The sequence below is a fragment of the Hippichthys cyanospilos genome, chromosome 7, assembly GCF_059441005.1.
Source record: "Hippichthys cyanospilos isolate Australia breed blue-spotted pipefish chromosome 7, RoL_Hcya_1.0, whole genome shotgun sequence".
In the NCBI taxonomy this organism is placed as follows: Eukaryota; Metazoa; Chordata; class Actinopteri; order Syngnathiformes; family Syngnathidae; genus Hippichthys; species Hippichthys cyanospilos.
This window is the reverse complement of record NC_142375.1, coordinates 23,377,747-23,388,239: the sequence shown is the minus strand read 5'-3', so window position 1 is coordinate 23,388,239 and position 10,493 is coordinate 23,377,747. Positions and strand designations below refer to the sequence as shown.

General features: G+C 44.1%; 1 protein-coding gene and 1 long non-coding RNA gene across 3 annotated transcripts; one reads left to right on the top strand and one right to left on the bottom strand.

The window, feature by feature from the left end:
- Positions 1-2,026: 2,026 nt before the first annotated feature.
- Positions 2,027-6,604, bottom strand: frg1 (FSHD region gene 1). Of its 2 annotated transcripts, none has more exons than XM_088419527.1 (9): positions 6,483-6,604; positions 5,997-6,064; positions 5,793-5,915; positions 4,031-4,088; positions 3,846-3,960; positions 3,042-3,146; positions 2,870-2,961; positions 2,403-2,513; positions 2,027-2,320 (listed from the first exon to the last, which is right to left on the bottom strand). In XM_088419527.1, the coding sequence occupies exons 1-9, from the start codon at positions 6,539-6,541 to the stop codon at positions 2,284-2,286; spliced, it is 768 nt and encodes a 255-aa protein (XP_088275653.1). In that variant the 5' UTR covers positions 6,542-6,604; the 3' UTR covers positions 2,027-2,283. The 2 variants fall into 2 exon arrangements, with proteins under 2 accessions (XP_088275653.1, XP_088275652.1); XM_088419526.1 differs by having other exon boundaries at positions 3,042-3,151; positions 3,847-3,960.
- A 2,210-nt stretch (positions 6,605-8,814) lies between these two features.
- Positions 8,815-9,970, top strand: LOC148421664 (uncharacterized). Its single transcript, XR_015866207.1, has 3 exons — positions 8,815-8,947; positions 9,026-9,205; positions 9,411-9,970. It is a non-coding gene; the product is annotated as an uncharacterized LOC148421664 (long non-coding RNA).
- The last annotated feature ends 523 nt before the right edge of the window (positions 9,971-10,493 follow it).

Below are 10,493 nucleotides of genomic sequence, written 5' to 3'. Positions count from 1 at the left end.
AGCCAACGCGACGAAGCCTTTACAAAATCGTCTTGGCAAAGACGACGTCATCAAATCGTCCTCTCACTTTGATATCGCTGTGCGTATGATTTGCAAAAAGCCCAAGAAAAACAAGCTTCGTGTTCATGAAAAAACATTAAAAAATACAATAAAGCAACACTTTGATATTGCTAGTAGTTACAGAAGCAGCACCCGCGCGGTAAACGTTGAACATTCCCCCAAACTAAATAAAAGGGACATGTAATGGGGCAAAAGTCGACTTTTTTTTTTTGAAAACATATTAGAGGAAATATTTGAGTCGTATCCAGATTTGTTTTTTTTTGTAGCTTGTTAAAGGAAATAATTGAGTAGTGTTCTTATAGGTTAAGACAGAAAAATGTGGGTTCAAATGAGAGGAATGTACAAAAGTCCTTTTTAACATATTAGAGGAATTTTATTTCAACATTACAGGAAACATTTGAGTCATGTTCATAATAATGACAGAAAACATTTGAGTGAAAATTTGAACCGTTGAGTTAACATCAAAGGAATGAAAAAAAAATGAGATCGGAGAGATTGTAGAGAATTATTGTCACATGTATGTAAGTGAAATTCTTATTTTGTTCACAGGAAATATCTGACATGTTTTTATTGTGATTGTAATAGAGGAAATATTCGAGTCATGTTCCTAAATGTTATAGACATCTTTACGGGAAATTCTTCAATGCTATCCATTTTAAAAAGACTTGAAATGATGTCAATATTTACCGCAGAACAAATTCTGATGCGACTTATTTACAAAAGCAAACAATATTGATATTATATATGATGATACGTATCTTGTACGGACAGTATCCGTTGACATCAAAATGTCGGTAAAATGTCATTAAAAGCGCCCTCTGGTGGCGAGTTTTGTCACTTTCGAAACATCTACTGTAAGTTTTGTGTGTGAGAATGTTCTCATGGCAAAAATCGCTAGCCATCGCTATCCATGTTTGTTTTTTGTTTTTGTTTTTTTTTGGGGGGGGGGGTAGAAAAGTGTCACGCAATTACGTTGACGTATTCCATCTTGACCAAAATCAAAGTCTTTTTTTTTCAATGGTGATGTTGGAATATGTATTTGAAAATGTTCTGGGCAAAGAGTTCGCGCAGGCAAGTTTAAGAACCAACGTACGAGTCATGTAGGTTTTGTTTTTCCTTATTCCGGATTCCATATTTGGCAGGAAAAAAAAAACAAAACGCCGGTATCAAATTAATCAGTTGATTAGCCTTTGAAAAGGCAAGTCAAATAAAAATTGTTTGCTTCCATAATTATATAAATCGCCGGTACTTCTTGTGACTGACAACAGCCTGTCCATTTTCTTTTTAACTTTACAACAGTCCGATCAATCCGATTTTCTCCAGACTTAATTTTTCAGGGGGAATGCTTGAATGTAATCTTTTATAGTGGTGGCGGGAAAATAAGAATTACTGTAGGAATTGTTTTATTCGAGTAGAACGCATTGTAAATATACGGAACCAAACGTTAGTTCCGCCCGCGTGTGTTCCGGAGAAGCGCAATAATATCCGCAGCCATATTAACGAGCAGCAGAACGTCATGTTGCGTTTGGGTCAAACGGGAACTTTGAGATTTCAAGTTTTGCTTTGTTTTGTTTCTATCGCATGCTACGAAGAAAAAAAAAACCGTGAGGAAGCAACCGTATCTCGTGGTTTCCGTTGTGTATGATCAAATATAACAATAGGCAACGGTTCTTTCCACGCGGAAGTACAAGTCAACACCGGCGAATCAAGATCTTCCGCTGGATAAAACAAATCATAGAAATATCCCTGCAGGGAAAAAAAAGAAGAGCGCGGACTCTTACAACATAACCCTCTCACAAAATGTCAATTGTTCAAGTGAATGACTTAAAAGGGATCGTTTGTAGGATTGAGACTATTTTCGGACTATTACGGACAGCAGGGGGTGCTGCATGTACCATTGTCCGTAGCTATAACAAACATGGCCGCCTCCGGAGAAATGCTCATTAAGAACACATTCATTGGCAACTTTGAAATTTCCAATCATTTCATTTATTCCTTTTTCATAAAAAACGGTCCAAATCTTACACTCCGTCCCTTTAAACGGCGCCGAATAACGGCAAATTTGCGGCTAAACATTCAGCCACGCAGTACTTTATAAAATCATATTTCCCACCATTCATTTGCAAGAGATACTTTTTCATCTTTTGCTTCAAAATACAAATTGCGCACTACAAAAAAAAAAACGGGAGCAAGCTTATTGAAAAAAAAAAAAGACCAAAAACTTCATTTGCAGTATCGATCCGCTTTCATCTTGCTCCTCCTGCGATGATAAATTTACGCAATCATCATCATCACCTGCATCAAAAATACAAGTGTGGCGTAAACGTGTATTTCGGCGCTACCTGTCCAGCAAAGCCTCGTGAAACTTTCCGTCCAATCTGGCTTTCTTCAGCATCGACGGCTCCTCCTCGTTCACCCGCAGGCGGCGGTCCTGGAAACTCTGAAACTTCTTTCTGTCCGGTCCGATTTTCATTCCGAAAAAAAAAAAACGTTAGCGGAAGTAGCGATCCGAATCCGACGCGGCGGTCGCAAGCCCAAAGAAACGGCGTAAAGGGGGGACAAAAAAAAACCAAACAAAAAACGTCGCGAGGTGAGAAAAAAAAAAACACGCGAGGCGGGGCTAACCGGGGCTAAACCGGGGGTAAACCGGGGCTCCGCCGGATAAGGGTGAGAAAAGCAAAAGCTTTTGTCGCACGAGCGTGCGGGAAACAGCGCCCCCCGGCGGTAGCGTGACAAAGCGCTCGATCAGACACGGAGATAGCAGGCTAAATGTTAATACGGTCCGCGGGTAAACGTCCGTCGTACTTACACGTAACTGAGCTCGCAGGACTCGACGTCGCCTCTGTCCTCGTCGGCGATGTCGTCTTTCGGCTTGACGTCTCGCTCCGCGCACGAGCGGATCTGCGACGGCGCGGACGTTTGCGGCGAAAACCGAAAAAAGCGCAGAGTCCGGCGACGGCGGAAGGATCGGCGCGCGTCACCTTCACCATCTCGCCGTCGCCCGCCGTCTTGCTGGCGGCTTCGATGTCGCCGCCGGCGCCGTACGAGATGAAGCAGCCGTTGGCGGCCAGGAGCGCCATCTTGCCCTGCCCGCGGGGAAAAAAAGACTCCTGAAGCGGCGTTAAACCCCGGGCCCGGGGGCCGGATCCGAGCCTCGGCGTGATTTTTACGCGGCCCGCGTAGGCAAATTGCACATTGGCTTTTGATTTTTTTTCTTTGCCGGAATATCTCAATTTCAAACGGTCCCCGGTCTCAAAAGCGTTCACATATCCGCAAAGACCGATAAGTCACATACGGATGAATTTCCGCAAATTCCTAAGGTGGACCGGCGTACGCGGGCGAGTGTTACTTTGACCCCCCCAAAAACTTTTTGCGGTTAGCGACAGAAGTTTCAAATGCAACCGGAACTCGTTTGCCGCCCTTACACGGTAAGGAATACCGTGGCCAGTTTGAGTACGTTCTCCATTTTCTGGTCCGATGTAGATTTCCGCTAAAATTGCAACACGGTGAGGTATATGGGTTTTTTTTGTTTTGTTTTTTACCATGCGTGTTTTGGTACATCTTATACTCAGGCAGAGCGTAAATATATAAAGGCGGGCTGAAATATATGGTATTTCTCTTCTCGGTCATAGCGACCCCCAGAAAAAAAAGACATTCAACTCCGACTTCACCCGCTGCTTAAAGCCTCAATAAAAGCCCGTTTGATCCAAAGACCTTCAAAGATGATTGAAAAAAAAACAAAACAGATATTAAAAAGCATCATCATACGCTGTCATATTAGCTACCTCTTGAAAAACGGGCTCCCACTGCTCTCTGGATCCGATAGCGTCGGAGCGGCCCACCACCAGGTTGTCGGCGTTGAGGCCCAGGTACTTCCCGTAGCCCGACTTCAAGGCTATCCTGTACAAGAGTGGTTACCGTTGACAAAATACGAACGGCTATTTTCACGATTTTGGATGCGTCCCCTCACCTGCTATCCGATAGCTTGACCGCAGTGAACTGTTCAGGGGGGTCCGGTCCTTCGTCCTCTGAAGCAAAAGAAAACTAAATCGGATCAAAAACCGCACATATATGCGAGGAGTACGTTTTAGGATCGCTAAGGGGTAAAAGCGGTGCGGCGGCGTCGTTTCTTCACACCGGCCTTCCCAACCCTAACCCCCCAAAAAAAAGGTCACCTTTAGCCACCTTTGCTTTCTGTCACTTTTTGGATGCTCACTTACCCGAAAAACTCATCAAACGGACGCATTTACCTCGAAAACATCCAAAGACGCTTTATTACCCAAACGGAATCCAACTCCGAGACGATCGGTGATGGAAAAAGTCAATATTCAAACGCTCAAAGACACGGCTTCCTTCAAATGTCAAACGTTGCCAGTCAAAGACATTCTGTGACAACCAGACACTCAAAAACACCCAAAGACCGGTCGGTGGACACGCCGGACACATTCAAAGTCAGTCAAAAATGTCCGGCTTCTTTCAAAAGTCAACATCAAAAGACGCTCAAAGAGTCGTTAAAAAGAGCTACCCCTTTAGTTGACTTATAAACTCAAAACGGAACCTCCTCAGCGAACTCAAAGACCCTCAAATATCAAAATACCCAAACACTTCTACCTTCAAACCACCATACGCACTAAAAGTCAACACTCTGACTACCGGATTATCAAAGACACCTTGAGACTCTGGTCTTTCTGATGATACATTTACATGCACTCAAAGAATGCCTGGCTTACTCAAAAAGTCAAAACCGAAAGACTCTAATAAAACACTCAAAGATTCGTTCAAAAGAACTTACTCGAGGACGTTTGGCTGAGTTACAAGCAAAACGCGCGAACCCCCCCCAGACTCAAAGACGCTCAAATATCCAAAGGCGCCTTCTAACATCAACATTCAAAAAGCGGCTCCGAGCTCCAAGCTCCAAACACTTAGTTATCATCCTAAAACCTCCGCGTCAAACAATTCGGCGGCCTCAAAGACACACGGTCCAATTGAAAACCCTGGAACGGACGATCACATCAACATCTTCCTCCCGCTCCGCAGGCTGTCACTCCATCGCTAAATACGTCCGATTTCTCCTTGTAAATTCCGGCTGGCGTCCTCTTTGATCTCCTGGAAACGAGCGCCCGTCCGTACGGAGGATGTGAGGAAGGAGGCGCTTGGGGGTTTCCGTCTCCTGCTCCTCTGATTAAACGCGCGCCGAATTCATGCGCGGCGCTGTTTAAAAAAAGAAAAACGAAAGGCGCTACGTGCCCCGCGGCGATCTTGCCCCGAGCGCGCCTCCTCCTCCCGTCCTTGCCCCGGACGCCACTCCTCTTAGGCCGCTCGCTTTGACGTCTGAATTTAGACGCCGCCGCGCCCAATTTGTAGAGACGGTTTTCAAGGTCGGAGCGTAAAAAACGGCGCCGGGACGGTCGCCTTTACATTTTCGCTGAGATGTGGCGCGCGTCATCATTGCACATATGTAAAATCTCTCAAAAAGCATAAGAATAAAGAGGCATGTCAATGCCAAAAAACGCACAGGTCACTTCAACACTCAGAAATGCATTTATCTTGAAAACAACAAGCCGCCAAAACTCTAGATGCCACGGTACGAATAAATACCTCACTCAAATAAATTCCCCACATTTTACATGACAGTGACCGTTGAGCCCATTGGCACGGCCGCTAACCAAAACAGCAGCGCCAAACCTGGATCATCAACACTTTGGTCTGTGAAAAAACACCCACGGGCTCACCTGGATGTGGCGCGCCAAGCGTGAAAAGTCCCGTGTCCAGGGCGCGGATGTACGAATTGTTGTGCATCTCGATGGCAACCGTGCCGGTGATGTCACCAAAATGGCGGACAGCCCACCAACCACCTTTGACGACGGGAGAAATTGAATCCGCATTTATTGGGATAATATACTGGATGCGACTTAAAAAGTAGGACAGGCGCATACCGACAACATCCGGTTTGGATTCGTCGTCTGCTGCCTTTCTCTTCTTATTTTTATCCTTCTTCTTTTTCCTGTTAACAGAACGAAGCGGAATATTTGAACTTCCTCCCACATTATGCACTTTCCAGAATATAGAATTTTGCTCGAAATTAATAACAATAACCACAACTCAGCTCCAATTTGAATTGGACTTTCACCAATGGATGCGGCGTTTTATCGTCACGTCACCAAAATCGACTTGAGATCGGTGTAGTATTCGGGTACATAAAATACATGTCAACTTTAAAAACTGTGTTTGGAAATATTTTCGTCACGTAAACGCGCGTGAAACATTACGCGAAAGAACAATCTGTAGTCGAATGATGGCTTGCTATCGTTGTTGAACCCCATCGCTATCAAATTTGGCCTGTTGGCATTTAGCACGATTTGACATCGTAACATTAAATTCCAAATGCGTTATCCACAAGCGAAGGCGATTTCCCGACCTACCCCTTATTTTGTCCCTTCAGAACCAATTTGGTCGATTTGACGCTGGAATATTCTGCCATTGTACAAGCAGTAAGTAGTTTCCAGGCTAGCAAGCTAGCACGATAGGCAGGCGGAAGCGGAAGTTTGTCACAACAACTACGGCATCCGCGGAAGATCGCTTCATTTTGACTTTGACATTTTCCTGTGCCTACAGCTAATGTTTATTTTAGAATATGAATTTTAATGATGCCGACGATGCCTGTTAAATGGCGCGTTGTATTGTCGTTGTATTTGTTTTTTAAAATTTTGATTGAATGATACTATATGTTGTACATTCACTTATTTTGGTCCTCCACATAGCAGTTTTGTTCACTGTATCTGTTTCGTGTGCCTTATTACAACTCAAATGAGCAAGAAATCAAAGAAAATCTCAAAATTTTAGCCCCTCATTTTTAAGCAGACCTGCATTTAATTCATATTGAAATACTTCATAACACAGGATACACCCTTCTTGTTTTTTGCTTGCCAAATGTCATAATTTACCATAGAAAGCTGTAAAAGCACAATTGTAGATACATTCTCTGAGCTACTTTTTTTTTCTTCAAAATAACCTGCAGGGCAACTTGTCCTACACATTGACTGAATGAACCGCGCTCCATTTGCTGAGTCAAAGCGCCGTGAAACAGAGCAATAGCGTGTTCCACTCCAATGAAAATCATCAAGACTGACCTCCACTTTCACCGTGTTGCAATAAAAAAAGGTAATCTTCATTTTTTAAAAAAGAGACGAAAGCTCTAGAAGGCCAGAGAATAACGTAGAAAAAAAAAAAAAACAATCCCGGAGGGGTTGTTAGTAATTAAGTTCCTGCATAGCTCATTACGGGAATTAGCTCGCATTTTGCTTGCGTTTTGTCACCCGTTAATGTGTTTAATTATTGGCATTTTCACGTAGAAGCAGAGGTGAGCCGGGCTAATAGACATATTAATAAAACACTGGGAAAATGTTAACAGCTAATCAGGAAGTCGATTAAAATGTGTTCCTCATGAGGTGAAGCCATTTTCAGGTTTGTGGCGAGAGAAGCGGGGTGCAGCTTGGACGGGTTGCCGATCAATCGCGCGCGGATTAAAGTTATTCCTGTGTGATACCATCCGGCCTACTATTTTCTATCATGCTTGTCATCATTAGAGGAGCCTATGCGGACTTTTGGTGAGCGAGGCGGTGTACAACTGGGACTCGCCGCTGGCGAGAGAAGCGGAGTACACTTTTGGGCTAGTCACCAGTCAGTCATACAAAAACGCTGCTTTGGTACGGTAAAGTACCCTTTATACACAAATTACCTAAACTCCCTGCTCTGATTAGGGCGGTAGGTAACTGGAGCCTATGGAGCCTAATTAATGGTGAGAGAAGCGGGGTACACCCGGACCGGATGCTTGCCGATTGTTTATAAAGCTACTCTGATGCAATACAATTTGGTACATCCATCATTTTCCAAAGAGGAAAATCTTTAGGGTTTTGGCAAACTGGGGCCCAGCTGATACTTGGTGAGAGAAGCGGGGAAAACACTAGATGGGTGCTAAATGAATGACTTAAAACACTCTGATGCAACGAAATACTATCCATCTGTTTTCTATGACACTCCTCAAAGCTGACTTTTTGGCGAGAGAAGCGGGGCACACTATGAAGCGATTGACGGTAAATCACCAAAGACGCACAGATGCGTTACGATAGCATGCATCCAATTTCTCTCGCTGTTTTTTTCCTCATTTGTGTGGAAGCCAGCCGAGGACTAACTGCGATGACGTTGGATGTGAGAGATTGGATACACCCCCAAGTTTTGAGCATGCATGTTGGGGAATCAAAGCCAGAACTTCCTGACTGTGACGCAGAGCGATTTTGGATCGTGCTGCCCCTCACAGGTTCCGTACCGGACTCTTAACGTAACGTTGAAACGGTCGTTTATGATTCATTATGACTTTTGAACAGCTCGTATTTGCATACATCGTCAGTAGATGGCAGTATACACACACGCACGCCGTCTACATTCGTCAGTGTCTTATGAAGAGCAACGCATGAGAAGACTGCTTTTTTTCCCAAGTCCTCTCTAGTGCTGAGAACTCATTTAAAATGCAAAACACAGGCTGCCCTTATTAAGACACACTCGTGCTTTAAAGGCAACTTATTATCAAATAGTGACTTTTTAATTGCTTGTGTACAAATTGTTTTTGTCTCTGGGGTGTCCGCCCACCAATCGAGTGTTAAATTAAACACATTTTTAAATAAATACACACATGAAAGAACGAATTAAATAATACGTGTGTGTCGCCTAACCCCTGAAATCTGTTTGTTAACGCTATCATGCCAGTCAAAATTGCGTCCTTCTAGATCTGGAGAACGCTTATAACGGGGTACTGGAAAAGGAACCGTGGTATTGCATGAGGGAGTCTGGAGCGGCAGATTTGGCGCGGTGATGGGCATGTACGAGGACAGTAAGTCAGTGGCGAGACGTGCTGCAGCCGTGAGGTATGAGTTGGGACGGGAATCGCTCTGGATTATGATGTTTGCAGGTGATCTGCAGTGAGAGGAGTCAACGGTCGGAGGAGAAGCTGGAATGGTGCAGGGTTGCCACAGCAAGACAGCGTAAATGTGCGTGGATGAGAGGGACGCAAGTGGAAAAGTGAGGATACCGGGAGATGGAGAAAGTGGAATATTTGCAGGATTTAGCGCAACGGGAAGCGTGTGTGCAGGTCGGTTGGAAAAGATGGAGAACCGTGTCAGGTGTGGTGTGTGACTGAAGAGCTTTGGCTAAAAAAAAAAAAATGCATTCGCATGACCGCACCCTCAGGCTAACAGGCCAACTTTGTTGACTTGTGGCGTCAAAAAGCACGGGCGCTCATGAATGATGGAAAAAGAGGTTTGAGTGTATTTTTAAACGGCCTTTTCGTTTCGCAGACGCTTGAATCCCGGTGACACTGACACGCTGCTGCTCATCATCATCACCGCCGTGGCAGCCATCTGCTAGTAAAAACTAAATGGCTCCACTGTCACAAACAAGCACACTCAAATAGCTATCCAAATGATCGGCGCTAAAGACTGCCATAACGACGGGTGCTTAAAAGACGTAGTCGGCGGACTCCGTCTAAAACAAACTCAGCCGGGTGAATGCAGAATCTAGTCTGCTAAAACTATGAAAAAACAAAACTAGCCCGGATAATGTTTTGCTCTTTGTATTTCCCGCACTATAAGACGCACCGGACTATAAGGCGCGCATTCAACGAATGGCCTATTTTCAAGCAGTTTTCATATATAAGGCGCACCACATTATAAAGCGCATAGAACAGAAGCTACAGTAGTGGCTGGGGTTGCGTTATGCATCCACTAGATGGAGCCGCGCCGACGCGAATTTCAACAAAACAATCGGATAAGTCATTGAATTCAAAATCGGACTGGATTTTTTTGAATCAGATCGCAACCAAAAACCTTAAACCTTGTTTTCAGGGTTTAAAAACAGTTTCGGGATTCATTTTATAAGCTCACACTTTCTTTTATAAAAATTGAGGCTTGTCCTCATATAGATTGCTTCAAAACTTCAAAAGCATATGGAAATTTCAAACCGGATGTTAAGAAACATTTTAACTGTAAAAAATCTCTCACTTAAATGCCGAGGTGAACGTTGAAAAATTCACTTGGCGCTTGTTACTTTATCGTCCCCCCCAAAATGAAAATTTGCGATTTATGCTCTGTGTAAGGCGCGTGGGATTATAAGGCGCACCGTCATCTTTTGAGGAAATTAAAGGCTTTTAGGTGCGCCTTATGCTGCGGAAATGACGGCGCATCCGTGGCCGGTCAACTTCAAACTTGTCAAAAATCCAAATCGACCTGGCTCATATCTCAGAAAACCTCCCATCAGTTCATTCGAATTCATAACGACGGGGACCCTCGGATACAAAAGAAACGCAGAAATGATTTGATCTTTGACTAAATACCGCATCAAAACTTTAGCGGGCAAGTGAACCTCTTTCAAGCGGCAAAGCT